The sequence below is a fragment of the Drosophila subobscura genome, chromosome A, assembly GCF_008121235.1.
Source record: "Drosophila subobscura isolate 14011-0131.10 chromosome A, UCBerk_Dsub_1.0, whole genome shotgun sequence".
Lineage (NCBI taxonomy): Eukaryota > Metazoa > Arthropoda > Insecta > Diptera > Drosophilidae > Drosophila > Drosophila subobscura.
Window position 1 is genome coordinate 21497425 of NC_048530.1, and position 17473 is coordinate 21514897.

At 49.3% G+C, this 17473-nt stretch overlaps 2 protein-coding genes across 2 annotated transcripts; one reads left to right on the top strand and one right to left on the bottom strand.

Moving 5' to 3' along the window:
- Positions 1–7782: 7782 nt before the first annotated feature.
- LOC117891254 lies at positions 7783–9702 on the bottom strand. Its single transcript, XM_034796629.1, has 2 exons — positions 9551–9702; positions 7783–9115 (listed from the first exon to the last, which is right to left on the bottom strand). Exon 2 carries the CDS (start codon positions 9056–9058, stop codon positions 7844–7846), a length of 1215 nt encoding a protein of 404 aa, XP_034652520.1. The 5' UTR covers positions 9059–9115; positions 9551–9702; the 3' UTR covers positions 7783–7843.
- Positions 9703–14047: 4345 nt separating this feature from the next.
- LOC117891149 (flocculation protein FLO11-like) lies at positions 14048–16737 on the top strand. The gene is made up of 2 exons (XM_034796406.1): positions 14048–14310; positions 15291–16737. The coding sequence occupies exon 2, from the start codon at positions 15357–15359 to the stop codon at positions 16572–16574; it is 1218 nt and encodes a 405-aa protein (XP_034652297.1). The 5' UTR covers positions 14048–14310; positions 15291–15356; the 3' UTR covers positions 16575–16737.
- Positions 16738–17473: the final 736 nt, after the last annotated feature.

Sequence of the window (17473 nt, forward strand, 5' to 3'; positions counted from 1 at the left end):
TTTTCGTTGGCCTGAAAGAACCTGATCGCTCTGCGCGCCTGTCAAACGTTTGACAAACTTCCACGGGGTTTCCCGCCGCCAGGACTGACATTGATGTGTGCTGCGCGGATCGACAGGGTCCCATGGCCATGCCTCAGTCCCATTTGGGAATGTCTCTGGCATGGGCAATGCCTGTGTCGCGTCATTTGCATTTTTAACCCCTTTTCTTTGTCTAATGATGCACACAAGTCGCGACGTCTTTGCCGCCTTGCGGTCGCCTCTCTCCGTCTTCCAGCGCCCCTGTCGATTGCCTCTTCCCCTTGCCACGGATCTGCTCCAGGGCGTCTGGCAGTTTGCGCCAAAGATTTATGGGCGGCCAACAGCCATTCGCGCTGTTTTCCCCGGCAAAAGGACATTTCCATTTTGGGTTGAATTGATCCGTTGGCTGCTGCCTCAAAGATTTGTTGTTTTCCTGCGATATTTTGGTAATTTTCTTCACAATTAAATATGCAAATGCCATTGGCTAAGCGTTTGTTTGCAGGGCGTTTGATATTCTCAAATTGCCTGAGCGTACATCACTCACAAAAAAAGAACACAAATCCCACAAATGATGGCAAGCATAAAGACAATTCCTTAGCCCCCAAGTTGGACAATAAGTGAGCTGCCAGTTGCCATAAAGTGCACCGAGAGACAAGCTGTAGGTTGGGAAGATGTGGAACTACCATCTCATCCTCAGTGTCCTGAAAGATGTACGAAAAATGAAACAAAAACTAAAGCAAAGAATGTCAGGCATGGAGTGGCAGGAACCTGTGACTCTATGGGATGTTTGAGATTAGAATTTAGGAAGATTTCCTTTAGCCGGAACCTGTGAATTTCCACAACTGAGATTAGACCGATGATAATGCATGTCGTTCACGGGGTGGAAACTGGAGTTTATGATCTCATTGAGAGAGATCTGGGATCTATCTTTCATGTTCCAGTTCTATGCAAAACGAATGCCGATTTCAATGGTGCAGCGTAAGCCACAGTTTGGACTAATTAAGTGTCGAAAGGATTACCAACGCCTACCCGCCGAGCTGGTGATTTACGATCTGTCCAGCTGCCATCAGCTACCTGTAGCCTGTAGCCTGTAACCTGTATTGATCCTCGAATCCTCATTAGCATGAGCCACCTGAGGTGTGGATCTAATGCGAGCGACTTCGGCTCAGCGCGTGTGCCATTCATTGAACATCACTGAGAGTCCGCCTTCCATTCACATTCATTCAGAGATCTCGTCCCATTCTGATTTGCTAATCTTGCTTTTCCACCTTTTGTGTGTTGAGGGAAACTCATTTGGCTTAGGACACGGCGATCGCTTTCGTATTGCAGGCGAATCTTGGCGACAAGAATCCTTTCATGCCGTAACTGTCATTGCAACTGCCGTCTGATCCTGATCCTTGTTCTGGCGGTGCAGCTGCATCGTGTGGGCGCTGCTGCCATAGTCCTGCATTTGCATCTGGCTTAAGAAGGGAGCAAATCTTAAGACCTCCATTGTGTGTCGATCTCCTTTGCTGAATAGAGTCCTGCGGGTACGACAACAGCTGTCCGACGCTTTGCCAGTGATTGACACGAAAAGAGTGCCGAATATCTGAGTACGCTCAATCTTTTTTTGTCGTCTGCGTTTGCGCAACATCGCCATTATGCCAAATGCGCAGCCTTTCTATTCCGCCTGTCAGCTGTCCGTTGGTCACGTGCCCACGTGTGTCCACTCGGGGCCAGCAGCACCGGCACCGGCACCGGCACCGTCACCGGCACCTCAATTTTGGGCACATCAAACGCGCGACTAACTCCTGTAATTGGCCCTCTCTCTCTCCACCGTCCAATGGCACCTTATCGTAATTGGATCTTGCTTTTACTTCTGGCTCTGCACTGTACACTCTGCTCTCTGTTATTTTGACTATGTCATGTCACATGTTGCAAGGAGGCAACGACATCGGCGGGGAAAGATACTCACGCGTATCGATGTCCCCATGGAAAACATCAATGTCCCTCGCGACCAAAGACCTCTGACTCTGATCGAGAGAGGCAAAGTCGAGAGTCGAGAGACCCTTCAGCAATATATTGCTCAATTTATATTTGCTTAGACTGCCAATAGTTCAATAATTCATAAATGCAAGGCGCCTATCATGTGTCTCCTGGGAATTTGCATAAACGAGATTTGCATAAGGCAGCTGCCGTCTCGTCTTGTCAGGGGTAGGGCCGATGCCTCTGCCTCTGACTTGGCTCCTTGGCGCGGCAAAAGGTGTGAGGCCATGTAATAGAAGTTCTGCCTGCCCCGATCTGTTGTTGTTTGTTCCCGTGTTGTTTTGATATGTAAGTTGATATATGATATTTGATTCAGACTTTTGGGTGTCGCAAAGGACTTCAACTCCAACTTCAACTTCAATTATGGAAAATGGCAAGCACAAAAGCTAGTTATGGGCTCGGTTTTCGGTTTCCTCTGGGTGAGGTTTTTCTTGCCTTTTCCCTTTTCCCTTTATTGTTTTCAACTTTTTTTTGCATAGTCACAGCTGCCACGTACAAAATATGCAAAATACGAGTAGGAGTTGCAGTTGCAGTTGCAGTTGGAGTGGGTCAAGACTTTTAGTCAGGGTCGCGGCCTCGGCCTGTCGTCCCATATGGCAGTGCAGTCGAGGTGCAGTCTAGCATAACGCACGCTACCTGTGCTCTGGGCTCTGGTTCAGACTCCCCTCTCCGCGATGCCGCAAGTTGCACGGACAATTCGTGGCTCTTGAGGGTTGGGTTGAACCTTTGCCCTGAAGTGCGTTTGTAAATTTGTTTGCCAAATCAATTCAAATCGAGAGAACGCGCGGAAAATATCCATAGGAAATGGCATTGTGTCACCCTTCGAAATATCTCAAATCTCTCCAGTGACAGACAGGCCGGGCAGGACTGTCACCCTTTTCTCTTTTCTTTTCTTTTCTTTGCTTTTCTCTCAAGGCATTCAGCATGTTGCCGATTTCCATCGATGCCATCTTCTTCATTAGTGCAATGCGGAAAATTGCAAATGATTCAATTCTAATCCGCTCTGAACTCGCTCTCTTTGGCATCATTTAAATTTCTGCGCACTTCAGCGGAGAGGACAATTCGGTGTTTTTCTTTATCTCACGGGTCGGGTCTCCCCCCACCGCCCATCACTCAAGGGTTTAAACTTTAAAGGGCTCCGCGCACAGATTCTCAATGATTTTGTCACATCCCGACGCCGTGCTGTCAAGTGAGCCGCACTTAATGAAGTAGCAAAAGGATCGCAGTGTTTCCTCCTTTGGCTCCTTAGATTGCAACAAAGATCGCGCACAGTTTTCGCACAACACTCTCCTCTACGCCCCGGGAGTCTGCCGTCTCTGCCGAGTCTGGCAATTGTTATAATAATATTTTCAGTGACATGACAGTACTGGTGCTGGTCGTGGCCCATAGATTTGCATTAATGATATGCGGCCCGGCCCGATGATGATGTGCAACATTTGTTAGATTGCTCTCCTTCCCAGGGCAAAGGGTTGCCCTCCGTTCTCTGGGTGACTGCATCTTGATGGGTTTTTTCTCTTTCTATATCTTATTTTTTGTGTTGTTTAGTTGAAGTCCTCGCCGAGGTGTTGGGTTGCCTCGCCCAAGGAATATTGGCAATTATGCGAGTCGGCTTGGTGTCGGTAAGATGATGCATGATCATATTATGCAGAGCGTATGCAGATCCTCCTGAAGATCGAGATCGAGATCGAGTCTAATCCAGATCTATGAGCCCAGAAGATTGATTATGTCGACGGGGCCTGTGACTAGACTATGCCTAGGCGCATCCTCATCCTCATCCTCATCCGCATCGATGCTCCTTTCTGTGACCTTCTTTGAGGTTTCCGTTCCAGAGATCTGCAAGCAAGAAAAAATGTTGATGGATTGATTATTTCTATGGGTCTTTGATTGTGTTCAGAGGTTCGGCCTGGAATACTTAATTGTTTATATTAAAATGGAAGCTGCCACCGAATATGCTAATGATCCTTGGCCCATGATCTGCTTGCGTTTGTTATGCGCAGACATATGCAACATTTGATGGATTGCTGTCCCACCTTGGAAGAGACAAATAGATTATAAAGTTTGATTTGTTCTTTACTTTGCTTCGTGCTGATCTGAACGCATTTTAGGGACCTTGCGTGACCTTTGCACCTGCTGTTGATCGACTTTGCTCGAGTGGATGTGCAGCGCTCTGGCTGCAAATAATATGTTGTCTGAGGCATAATTGGACCGAAAAAAAGCAGCCGCAGCAGCAGCAGCAACCGGCAGGACAATGCCCTGGACAACAGGTGAGTTTTCGGGCGCTAGCGAGGGATACGGCTTGTTAGAGCCTCGCCAGAAGTTTTGTTGTTGCTTTTTGGCCAGCTAGCGTCTACGCCTCAAATGTTTAGCGCCTTCCACTGGGAGTGGTCTCTCCTTTCTCTCCATCCAGTCCTCTCTCTCTCTCTCTCTGTGTGTGTGTCTAATGGATATTAGAGTTAGCAGCCGATCGTCGAGTGCCTTTTGGGAGGAGTACCCGCAGAACGTATGAATGTATCCATTTGGCAGCAGCATAACTGTTAAATGTCCTTTGTCCTGCCATTTCTGCGTGCATGCTTGTGTTTTTTTTTGCACATGTTGACACGTTCGCAGGAGACAGCGACTTCCTGACAGGACATGCCCTCACGTGCCGCCACACTCCCCAGCCGCCCGGGCACAGCCAGTCGGTCCATTGTTTGGGCTGTTTTCGCAACTGTTTCGATCGATTTGCCGCGCGATAAGCCCTGGCAGCGGCAGACCTGGGATCGGGGCACGCGCTGCAAGGCCAGCGGCGGACACACACTGAAAGCGGGCAACAAAGTGCGGGTCGAAAGGTGCGTCGAGCGTTGTCAATCGGCGTTGCCGGTAGCCGATCGAGTGGCTGCATTCACCATAACCCGATGGCGAGTCGTCGTCGTCGACTTTTGTCACTGTCCAAAATTAAGCGGGTGCCCCTCAGCAGAGTGTCTGTCTGTCTGTGTGTGTGTTTGTGTGTGCTGCTATTAAATTTTCGCCACTCGAGAAACGTTTAAATCGCAATTAGAGTTTTGAAGTGTGCCCGCTTTTAATGGGCGATTTTTCACAATTTTCCCCATTTCCCATCGAACAAAAGTGTGATGTGCCCTCAAATGGGTTTCGAATTGAGAGTAGGATCCGCCCGATCCTCCGATTTCTGGCACTCTATTAACTTGTTCACAATTGCAAAATGACACTTATGCCGGGCAGGGCGGAGGGGGGGCCAAGCAGCCAACAATTCAATTAAATCAGAAGAAACACACACTGAAAGAAGGAACAAAAGATAAGCAAAAATCTATTTATAGAACTCACATGTGTATGCAGGCAGCTCTGAAAGCTTGCCGAAGCTTGCTAAGCGAACGCCGAATGGCGTGGGAGGAGGAGACAAAAACGAACACCGCAAGCAAAGCTGCAGATGAGCTTAAAATGCATGCGAACGATGCGAGAGACAGGGTGAAAGCAAACTGGAGGAAAAAGAGAACAAACAGAAGGTAAATAAAGCGAAACATGATCGTTCCTGATCGTTCCTACTTGCTATTGGACTTTAGCGTATGTTCAGAACAAAAGGCACTAGGCTGGCACGTGAGTACCAACTAAATTTCATACACGTATGCATTAATGCAAGTAGCATGTGAATGATTTTAGTAACCACATTTCGTCTGGTACTTTTGGGAACTTCTTCTGTCTGGTCCTATCTACAGTGGACAATCGGTTATGGCACTGTAACTCTTCTAACTCTCGGGCAACTCATTACGCTGCAACCATCCAGAACATCCAGAAGGCAGAACATAGAGAAAAAGGTACAACAATTCTTTGGACATTGCGTAAGTATCCGTTTCACTTTCAATCAAAACGAAATTAAAGAAATGCATGTTAAATGACACGGGAAGTCCAGAACGGGAATGGGAAGAGGAATGGGAACGGGAACGGGCAATGCCAATGGGAACGGGATTGGGAATGGGAAAGGGAAAGCAAAGAAAAGCAAAGGCCATCATTAGCCGGACGCGCCAGAAACCAAGAACCAGATAATAATAATAATGGACAACAACCCATAAAAAAGTAGTGAAATGAAATAATAATAAAAACACAGCAACAACAATGACAACTACAACGACGACGACGACAACACATGACGGGTAGGACGAGGATGTTAACCTCACGGCGATTTGTTCCTGGTCAGCGAAATGCCTGTAGAAAGTTCATATGGATAAGGACAAGGGTATGACAGGACCTGTGCGCTGCTTTTTGTTTGTGCCGTGATTTCGGGTGGGCTGCTTGACCGCTGGACTGCCCAGAAACCCATTCGACCTCCGAAGAAAGTTGCGCTCCGACCCTGTCGATCCAGCCCATTCATATCACATAATAAAGTATTTTACTTTGTTTTTTCCTGTCATATCACACAAAGAGATGGACATGTGTCGGGTCGGCCTTGCTGGCCAGCAGACAGTCGAGTAGATCCACGCTGAACTCGTCCGAGCATGCATTTTCTTATAGCAAGTTGTAGATGCTACGACGAGGAGCCCTATGTCGCTGTACTTGCCGACCAATGAAAGTTTCACGCTCTACTGAGCATTGCCATGGGAATGTCTGTCTGGTTTTTGGGGTCTGTGAAAAGTGTTAACGGTTTGGCTTAAAACATTTCTAGTCGAACTCCAGAGACGAGACGGTAAAATGGTGAGAATATGCATAGATCAGGGGTTGGACAAAATGTTATGACAGCTCATTTAACGCCCTAGACTCTAGAGTGGCATTGACCAGCTCGATCCTTCAGCCATAGACAACTGGGACAACTTATTATCATAATTGATGCTTCACTTTACCCTGTAGGAAACTTCTTTTGTGCTCTGCGGGTGATCAATCGATCTTTAAGGGCTTCACCAGTACCACTTTTGGTTGATAATCCTACAAGTTGGAATCTTTCAGACTTTTTGTGACTAATGAGGCGTTGCTGCTCCTAAAGATTATTCTAGTGGAAAGTTCCTAAGATGAGGAACTGGAACTTACCTTTATTTTTACAACAAAACTTCAACTTTGAAACAATGTTTGTGTGTGTTATAGAAAGAAACCATGTGGGTAGCATCTTCCTGTTATTCTTGATTGCCTCTCTCCTGGTTCTAGCTCGTTTCCAGGTAATCATTATCTACGTAAGACACGTATAATATCTTTCCCTTAACCCGATTGTCTTCATGCGCATTTCGACCACAAAATGTTAAGTGACAAATGCGGCCCACCCCTTGCCCTTATTATAGCCAGAAATTCCCGGACTGAACCGAACCGAACTGAACCATTCCCTGGACCCACATGTTGACTATGGCTATTGCCAGAGTCGTGATCGTGCTCGTAGGCCCAGATGGGCCATGTCTCGCTATCAGAGCATTAAAACGCTCATTAAACCAGGAGCTGTGGCAGTGAGAAACACTTGGGGTGGGATGGGGGAGCGGGACCTGGCTGTTACTCTTCCGTGTACTTTCCGCAGAACTCATGCGCCACGCTCCGTTGACCCCCTCTCGAGTCGGGTTCGAGTGAGGTGTTTTGCATAAAGTGCTGGCTCCTTTTGTGGTTTTCTTTATCCAAATTATGGCACCCCAGACCCCAGACCCCAGACCATGTGGGAACTTTTCTTCTTTTCTCCTTCGTCATTCATCCCGTCATTGGGTTCATCAGAAACGTTGCATTTTGCATAAAAAATGATTTATTCCTTCTTATAATGTTTATACGACAAAAAAAAGTTGCTTACGGCTAAGAAAAAAAAGTGATAAAAAAAATATGGACTGATCCCAGAAGAAGATCCTCAGCTGGCCTCCGACATGGAGAAGCTGAGGCGCCTCTTGGTGGCGTCCCTGATATGCGCCTGCGCCTGCAGCCACATGGCATCCAGCTGGCAAGAGGCCTCAAGCTCCTCGCCGCCCAATCCCAGTCCCATTGCCAGAATGGGATTGGAATGCTCCTCGTCCAGCTCGCAGTCGCTGGTGGAGTTGTGGCCGCTGTCGGGGCTGATGTGGCGGATCTTCTGGGCGGAGCGAGCGGCCGCCAGCAGCTTCTGGGCGGAATGCCGCACACTGGAGGAGATTCTGGTGGCGATCTTCCGTTTGCGTCGCACCACGCGCTGCCTCCGCAGCTGCAGGGATAGCCTCTTCCCCTGGGATTGACTCCCGTCTGGGGCTGTGGCTGTGGCTGGCAGTTCCGGTGGAGGCTGGGGGGAGCGTACCTCCCGCTCCTCGTAGCCACTCGCGTGCGGCGACTTCCAGTACTCGCAGAGGTCGCTGGCTGGGTCGAAGGCGGGTCGGTAGGTGGGCGAGTGGGTGGCGGTGTCAGCGGAGGTGGTGCTGCTCAGGGGGTGATGTCTGTGGCGATGACGCAGACGTTGACGCTGCTGCCGGGGAGCTGGCGCCTTGCGGGTGCTCTCCAGAATGGCATCGATCATCCGCTCCAGCGTCACGTCTCCCATCTGGCTGGAGCTGAGCGTTGTCTGGCCGCTCTTCGTGGCAGGAGCTTGTGGCACGGGCAGGGGCTGGGGCAGGGCCTTTAGCTCCAGGTAGCGCGGCTTCTCGAAGTAGCTGTCGGGGATGCCCATGCCGCGGAGGGCGAGCAGGGGACCCGGGATGATGGCCGCACTCGGGGAGTACTCCGCCTCGAAGGTCGGCAGGGTGGAGGCGTAGGCGGTGGGAGCTGCTGCTGCAGTGTGTGGGCGGGGTGTGGGTGTAGTGAGGGGCGAGGACATGATGTTGCTGAGGTCCTTGAGCAGCGGTGTCCGTGGTTGCATGGACAGGGAGCTGGCGGGCAGTGGCGTCGAGGTCAGCTGGTTCTCCTTCCCCTGTCCGTGGGCCAGGGCCAGGCAGAGGGACTTTCGCTTGAGCTTTCCTCGCAGCGCATGGAACTCGCTGTAGCTGCTTGCCTCCACTCCTGCAGCAGTTCCAGTTCCAGTTGCCGTTCCCCTGCCCATTGGCGTGGCTGCAGACTCCTCCATGTACGAGGGTCGTGGCTGGTTGACGGCCCACTTGAGCATCTTGTTCTGGTCTCTGGCCGGCGGCTGCTCTCCTCGGTGTGGGTGAGGTTGTGGGTGCTGCAAGTGCGGGAGAGCAGGAGGGAGAAAATATGTTTGGGTTAGTTTCGAGTTGTAGCTGTGTCTGTGTGTCTGTGTGAGTGTTGCTATGTGTATCTTCTGGTTCTGTTTGTTCTGTCTGGATGCCAGAGCTGGTTGGCTTTTGACGCAAAAAGTTGCCGGGTGAGTTTTTCGGGAATTTTGGCGCGCTTTCTGGTGGCCTCTTCGATTCCCAAATCAGCGAAGCGGCAAAAATGAAATCAAAATGAAAAGAATTCCAGGCAATCAGCCTCCCCCCGGGCAGTCGCCGTCGTACCCTTTTATGCCTTCGGACACGAACTGGACACGAACTTCCAGCTGAATATTAATCGAATATCCCTAATTAAAACTCCATGCATCGCTGGACTCGGAGAAAGACTTTTGCGGGAAATGCCTCTTAAATTCACTTTAATTTACCTTTTCACAGTTTATTCTCCACTTCAAAAAAAAGGCACAAACTGCACAGATTTAATGGGTGTATGTTCTATATATTTGCAGATGGATATTCCAGTTCCTTCGGACGCGGCGCGAGTGAGTCTACGAGTGCTGCGCATGCGTGTGTGCTCGACGCGAAGTTCGTTTTGAGAGTGGCCCCTGTTCGGGTGCGTCCACCACTTAACTACCGGCGCTCGGCAGAGATGAGAGAGCGGCAGAGAACGCACAGAGAGAGCGAAAGAATGAGAGTGTAAAGTTGGAGAGCGCAGCGAACGTGTTGCATTTTCTCCGAGCGGCAGAGAGAGAGAGAGAGCCAGGGAGATGCACTGCAACAGTTTCAAGCGCTCTTTCAATTCGGAAAGTGGGTGGAATGTCGCCTTGAACGGCAATGGCACGCAAGTTCTGGAATGCAATGCCTATGCCTACACCTTTGCGTACTGCCTTTTGTGGGAATTTTAGCTTGAAAGCATTGCCAGTTGGTAACTGCAAGAATCGATTTGTATATCAAAAAAAGAGTTATGCTAGAAATTGTTCAAAGTGTTAAATAAAATTTAAATTAGAATGAGGTGAAATTCCTTAGATATAATAAGTGGCTTAATGGGGTTGACATCTTCCGAACGCCCAATTTAAATAAAACTTGTATAAGCTGTAAAGGAACCTCTTAAACCTTATCCTTTTGGCTATCACATAAAAGTCAGTTACATCAGGCTATAATAATTCTGAGCATTTCTTAGAGCTTTCATTGGAATCTTCGAAAATGAACTGCTAGAGCCTTCTTCCTCCCTCTCTTACCAATTCTATATGGATAATAATCTGCTTATGTGTTCCAACAGCTGTGCGAATTCTTCGTTGAGCGTTTGATTGAAAGTGAGAGTGAAGGAGATGGCATGCCATAACGGTGCTCCTCTGTCGAGGGGCCAGCTGTTCACTTCGCTGCTCGGCTCGGCGCTGCTTACGCCACAAAACATAATTTTCAATTACCTTTCTCTCAGCGTGTGGCTCCTTTCACCTTTCCTCCCTCTCCCTCTGCAACACCATCTCCTTCCTCTGTCTGTTGGTCTCTGTTTTCCCATTTTCGCCAAGAAAAGGACAACTCGTAGCAGCTACAGTGGGAACCGGGGGATTGTACAATTTGGCCCATTGTTTATGGGACAAGCAGAGGAGTCGTCGTCGGCGTCAGCGTCGTTGCAGGAAAATGTTGTGGAAAATTGTGCAATTGTTTTGCAATTTATTGGTTGAAAAGGAGAGTCGCTTCCACAGCCTCTTTCTCTGTTCCCCACCCTTCCATTATTTCCACTCTCTCTATGGCTGGCCATCTCCTTCCGCTTTGTTCTTGCGTCTCCGTTCGCCTTCCTGTCCTGTCTTTCCATTTTCTTCCGCTTTCTTTGCCCATCTCCTTTCTTCTTTAGGCGCATATTTATGATACTTTCTGGATACCCTCTGAATGGAGTAAGAGGATGGCGACCATGGAAAAAAATAACAAAAATAAAATCTAAGATTCAACCAATTCACATTTAAAGAGAAAATTATTTTAATATTGTTAATAGATCGATTTGGAAGGGTATCCAAAGTTTCGACTACCGGCACTCACCGAGTCTCCTGTCCATTGAGCAGAGAATCTCAACAGTGGCTGCAGAGAGGCAAGCAGAGAGCGAGAGAGAGACACCAGAGGAGAGTAGAACACCAGAGACAGCTGTGTCTCTCGAGATCCGTCACTTATGCCCCCTTTGAGAATCTCTCCACTATCTATTTTTCTTTGTTTTGACTAATTTATTTGGCACTTTGGCCGAAGTGGCATTCTACTATTTGTATTACCTTTCAATGGCAATTGGATCACTCTCCAATGTCCGGCGATTCGGATGTGAATCGGATCGGTTCAGGTCCTTGCAATCGCAGTTTGCAGCTCGCAGTTCCGGACCACCAAATGGGTAATAGTTTATGGCACCTGTAGGAACAATTCAAAACAATTGGAGAGTGTTCCACAAGTATTAAGAGTTTATTAGGCAATGGGACCACCCTCATTTGGTTCCCAGGAGAATAATACAGGGATATGATCAATGAAGGAATGAATTGAACAAAGCTGAAATTGCTGCACGCTTTGACTACACTCATTACACCTAGTAAAGAGAGGAACACTAGAGGATCAAATATGCCACAAAGTATCCTCATGTTAATGGATTATTAAGAGGAAACCCTTCCTATCCTTCCTGTCAACTTCTTGAACAACAAAACTAATAAGAGAAGCTGAAATAATATGGCATATAATGGGAATATTTGTCTCTTTCTTTAGGTAGTCCAAAATTTGCCCAATTCACTTTCAGCCGACTGTTCTTGGCCCTGAAATATGGATCAATGATGAATATTCTGGGTCGTTCTCACAGTTTTAATTTAAATAATAAATCTCAAACCTTCGTTTCGCAAATTTGACATTCGAGAGGCTTTCCCGGAGCTCAATTTGCTCTTCCATTCAGAACAACGAAAAAAAAGAACGATTCAGCTGTCCAGAAATGTCGAGTGACCAACAATAAATCTACGGAAAAAGCGAAGAAAATGGAAATAAATCAATAATATTGCAGCAGAGTGCACTCGGGATGGCCAGCTGCATTTTTCTTTGGCTTCTGCCCTCCTTCAAAATCTTACCAATAATCCTATCCGTCTATCTGTCTTTCAGTTCCATCGAATCAAAGGCAATTTTACGCATTGGTCACTGGCCCAGGCTCAGGCTCAGACCCTGACTCAGGGAGGAGACATTTTGAGGCAGAACAAGGAAGATAAATTAGGGCAGAGCCCTGAGCCCCGAGCCCCGAGCCCCGGCCCAGTCACATAGGGTAGGAGGAGGAGGTAGGAGAAGGGCAGACAGTGCGTCGCGATCCACTAATAAATTGCCCAACAATTGTGCAATTTTTCATAGACATTGGAATCCGCACGGTTGCGACCCTGACGCGCTGATGCTAAGACTTCACGCTCGGATTTGCTACCGTTTTCGATTCTTCGCTGTCCTTTTTCCAATCACTATTATTTTTTCTTACTCTTGGTATTATTTCTGTGGCTCTGCCTCTAAGAGTGGGACATGGGACTCGCTGTCCCATTCACCCCGCCTCCCCTCCTAAAACAGACACATACATTGGAGGGACGTGCGGCGGCAAGGACATCAGATAAAGTGGAAAGTAGGTAAGGGACAGAAGAAAACTAATCTTGAATCACACGCCGCACTGATAGCGCCAGGATCGAGGATCGGGGATCGGGGATCGAGAATCGAGGAGCGGGGACCCACAATCCACAATCCTTGGCTGGACAGCTGTTCGGGGATTAGCACACAGCTCCTTCTGCCGCTGCTATCTGGACTCGCACGCAAAATTATTAAAACACGGCCCTGAATTATGGGCCATAATTTAGAATTTGAACGGGGCCGGGCCGGGCCTGCGCGAAGGGGCAGCCTATTTGTACTGCTGCCTTTCTGGCATTTCCGTCTCCCGGCGTCTTATTTGATAAGGCTGGCAAAAGGGAAAGAGGGAGAGGAGTGAGGGAGAAGAGAAAGCCGAGACCAGATGCAGCCACAGGATCCTGTGACTGTAGGCGCTCGCCTTTCATAATTTCTTTCTTGGCTTTGATTGATTTGGGTAGCCAGTTGCTGGGATTTATTGAACCAAGATGTGTGTGCCACTCAAAAGCCTCAGGCGAAGACACGGAATCCAACGATGAAATGGAAACTTAAGGAATGCGAATCTCAGGAAGAGGAAAGAGGGATTGTCATTTGGGATATAAGTATAATCGAGCTGGAAATATTTTTAATTTATACATTCACTTCACGGTAAATGTAGGAAAACAATTATGAAAGCGAATGGATGTCTCCTAATACTATTTAAATATTTGTATCTATTTTAATGTACAATTTCTTAATTTTCAGATTAAGATTAGAGCTCAATGCTGAAGAGAGATGATGTCTTAAAAACCCCATGGAGTTTATTGGGTAATTCCTTTCTCCATTGCCGCCAAGTGGAATCTAAGGCGACAATCCATCTTGGGCTGCCCTATTCCACCCATAGACATTTGAGCCAATTTTTCACAGAATACTGTCATCTAATGATTCGCTCAGAAAGCCATCAATATTCGGAAAATGTATATCAATTACAACAAATGAAAATCCCCTGAGAGCCATTAATATGCTGATGGCCCATTTGTCAGGGCTTATTCGATTGAAATCCGAACTTAAATTGCAATATTCAAAACGGTGCACCGCCGCGGAAAGGGTTTCCCAGTTGAGTCCAAGGGAATGCGTGCATGCGCAAGCGAGTGCACAGGAATGCAGAAGAATCTCACATATCCAAATGCAGCAGCAGCAGCAGCAGCAGCAGCAGAGAGAGAGAGCCAAAGGTGGTGGCTGCGAGCGAGAGAGCGACCGAGCGTGAGCCGAAGCAGGGAGAGCCGCTGCCGCTGCCGCTGCCGAAGCCACTGGCGAGGTGACCACGCAACGTGGCGTGCAGAGGGAGAATCAGTCACATTTGCACCATCGCCCCCGTCAGGACGTACCCGGTACCCGTCACCGTCTTCGAACGCGATCTGCACACAAACTTCTAGACTCTTTGCTGTTGTTGCCTGTTGTTCTTTTTTTTTTTGTTAATTTGCAAACGCAAACCAAAAGCGAAAGTTGTACAACTTATTTTTTGACTGTGTGACAAACCAAGGAAAATTTCGACATTTTTGGATATCAAATAGGAATTACCAGACGAACCAGAAAAAAGGTAAAGATAAAGTGAAGTGAAAGAGAAATGGAGTGGAAGTACGAGTGCTCGTACTCGTGCTCAAAATCGTACTCGTACTTGTACTCGTTCTCCCATTACCGGAAGAACATTAAAAATGCATTAAAGCAGGCGAGTGGTGGGCCTTTACTTCTGACTCTGCCTCTGCCTCTGCCACTGCCTCGGCCACTGTGAGAAAATTAATTAAAAACACCCCATAAAAATCGCATAAAAATTCATAAATTCGCGCGCGTGCGTTTGCGATTTGGGGTACGGAATCGGGTTTAATTTTTTTTGTATGTTGTATTTTGTTTTTTTGGCTATTTGTGGGTTACCCGGGCCAAGTGCCCGAGTGGCCGATAAGTGCTCTTCAGACCAAAACGAGAGAGCGGCTGCAAAAAGCGCAAAATGCTAGCACGCATCGAAGTTCTCCTTCTCCTCGTTCCTTTTCATTCTCTCAGCTCTGTTCTGCTCTGCTCTACACTCTCTTCTCTTCTCTCCACCGCGCGCGATCTCCGCATCTCCGAGCAGGGTCTTGAGTGGCCCGAGATGGGCAGAGTGTGGCAGTGCCACCATTTTGGCCGCTCCTACCACCCAAAACACGAGTCGCAGTCGCTGTCGCAGCTGGAAGTAGCTGTTGCTGTTGCTGTTGCCCCAGCTATTCCATAGCCATGAAATGAACTGAACCCGATATGCCCAGAACCTAGTCGAAAAGCTTTTGCGCGCTTTTCCATTGTTTGCAAGGTCCTCATTGTTCGCAGGGATTCAGGATTCAGGGGCGCAGCCGGCAGCGATGTTGTGCGAAATCCTTGCAGAAATCTTGCCGAAACCCCACCGAAACCCGTTCCCTGCGGACACGTTAGTCGGGTTTGCCCGTGTCACATGTCTCAGGCGGCGGGTTTCGCACACTCTGCCCTAAATACATATGAAGGGACCCCAGCAGACAATTGCTAACTAGCCCGATCTTCCTTTGCTACTTTCAGATCCACATCTAGACACACACAACCCGATCGACGACTTATATCGCCGGAGATATCGCAGCTGTCAAGATGCTCAAGTGGGCTGTGAACCAGCCCCGGCCCTCGTACCTGGCCAAGGAGCTGCCAGGGGGAGCCGTCACCAACCCCAAGTCATCAGCAGCAGCGGCGGCAACAGGAGCTACAGGAGCAGCATCTGCAGCCGGATCAGGATCAGGGGCAAGCAGCTACAGCGAGTTCCATGCGCTGCGAGGAAAGCTCAAGCGAAAGTCCCTCTGCCTGGCCCTGGCCCACGGACAGGGGAAGGAGAACCAGCTGACCTCGACGCCACTGCCCGCCAGCTCCCTGTCCATGCAACCACGGACACCGCTGCTCAAGGACCTCAGCAACATCATGTCCTCGCCCCTCACTACACCCACACCCCGCCCACACACTGCAGCAGCAGCTCCCACCGCCTACGCCTCCACACTGCCGACCTTCGAGGCGGAGTACTCCCCGAGTGCGGCCATCATCCCGGGTCCCCTGCTCGCCCTCCGCGGCATGGGCATCCCCGACAGCTACTTCGAGAAGCCGCGCTACCTGGAGCTAAAGGCCCTGCCCCAGCCCCTGCCCGTGCCACAAGCTCCTGCCACGAAGAGCGGCCAGACAACGCTCAGCTCCAGCCAGATGGGAGACGTGACGCTGGAGCGGATGATCGATGCCATTCTGGAGAGCACCCGCAAGGCGCCAGCTCCCCGGCAGCAGCGTCAACGTCTGCGTCATCGCCACAGACATCACCCCCTGAGCAGCACAACCTCCGCTGACACCGCCACCCACTCGCCCACCTACCGACCCGCCTTCGACCCAGCCAGCGACCTCTGCGAGTACTGGAAGTCGCCGCACGCGAGTGGCTACGAGGAGCGGGAGGTACGCTCCCCCCAGCCTCCACCGGAACTGCCAGGCACCGCCACAGCCACAGCCACAGCCGAGAGTCAATCCCAGGGGAAGAGGCGATCCCTGCAGCTGCGGAGGCAGCGCGTGGTGCGACGCAAACGGAAGATCGCCACCAGAATCTCCTCCAGTGTGCGGCATTCCGCCCAGAAGCTGCTGGCGGCCGCTCGCTCCGCCCAGAAGATCCGCCACATCAGCCCCGACAGCGGCCACAACTCCACCAGCGACTGTGACTTTGAGGAGGAGGCGGACTCGCTGTCATCGCTGGGCGCCTGTGGAGGCCTGGGACTGGGCTTGGAGGCGGGAACCAAGCGGCGGCTGAGCTTCTCCTTCCAGGAGGACCTGTTCGTGGAGAAGTGAGAACGAGAAACATCTTTGGCTGTCAACAGATTATTTGCCTTTCCCCACACTTTTTTTCGTTAATACTTTTGTTTAAACATTAGCAGAATGTGGCTAAAAGCGCAGACTCGCATCGGTATCCATATCCAGATATATTCCGCAGATGAATGATATGTTGAAAATGATTTTATAATTGATTAAGATTTTTTTTTTTGGAAATAAAAATCGAAGATGAAATGGAATGGTTTTTAATGCTGGGCAGAGAACACAAATGTGTCGAAGAGTCACACTGAAAGAGGCTCCCAGATACTCTCTTCAGAAATTTGTTGCATGCGAAAGGATTCAAAGGAACTGCCCTTCCGCGGCCACTTTGTAAGCGATTTTCCCCCCATTTGAGTGCAGTTCTCACGGGCGCCAGCGTTGGCCCGTTCGTTCCGCCTTTGAGTTCGTGAGTACGTGGAGCGGACATTGCCGATTAGTCGAACGCTGCCGGACGGTAAGGCACACACCATGTGGGCTGGTGCTTTGGGTGACTTGAGTGATACGGCATATCCTGTAGGTCCTGCGACACGGCACTTATCACGCACCTGTGCACCACCACCAAGAACGGCCAGGCAGCAGACTACAAAACGGTTTGGCATTACCATAAATTTGCATAGAATATACACAAAAAATTCGGTTTCGCTGCTGCTTTTTCGTGTTTCCGTGTTTTTTGTTTTGTTTTGTGGCTAGGACGGGATTCGGCAAGGTCCTTGTTAACTGTACGATCCAACGGGCCGTGACTAAGTTATGCAAGCTCTGGAGGAGGCATATGGAAAGTTGTGTACCTTATGATCCTGTCCTGCCAGGGTCCAGTCCAGCAGCAGGAGCAGCTGCCAAGGACTCGATGGCGTGGGCTGTTGCTCCCGAGGCTCTGTTGC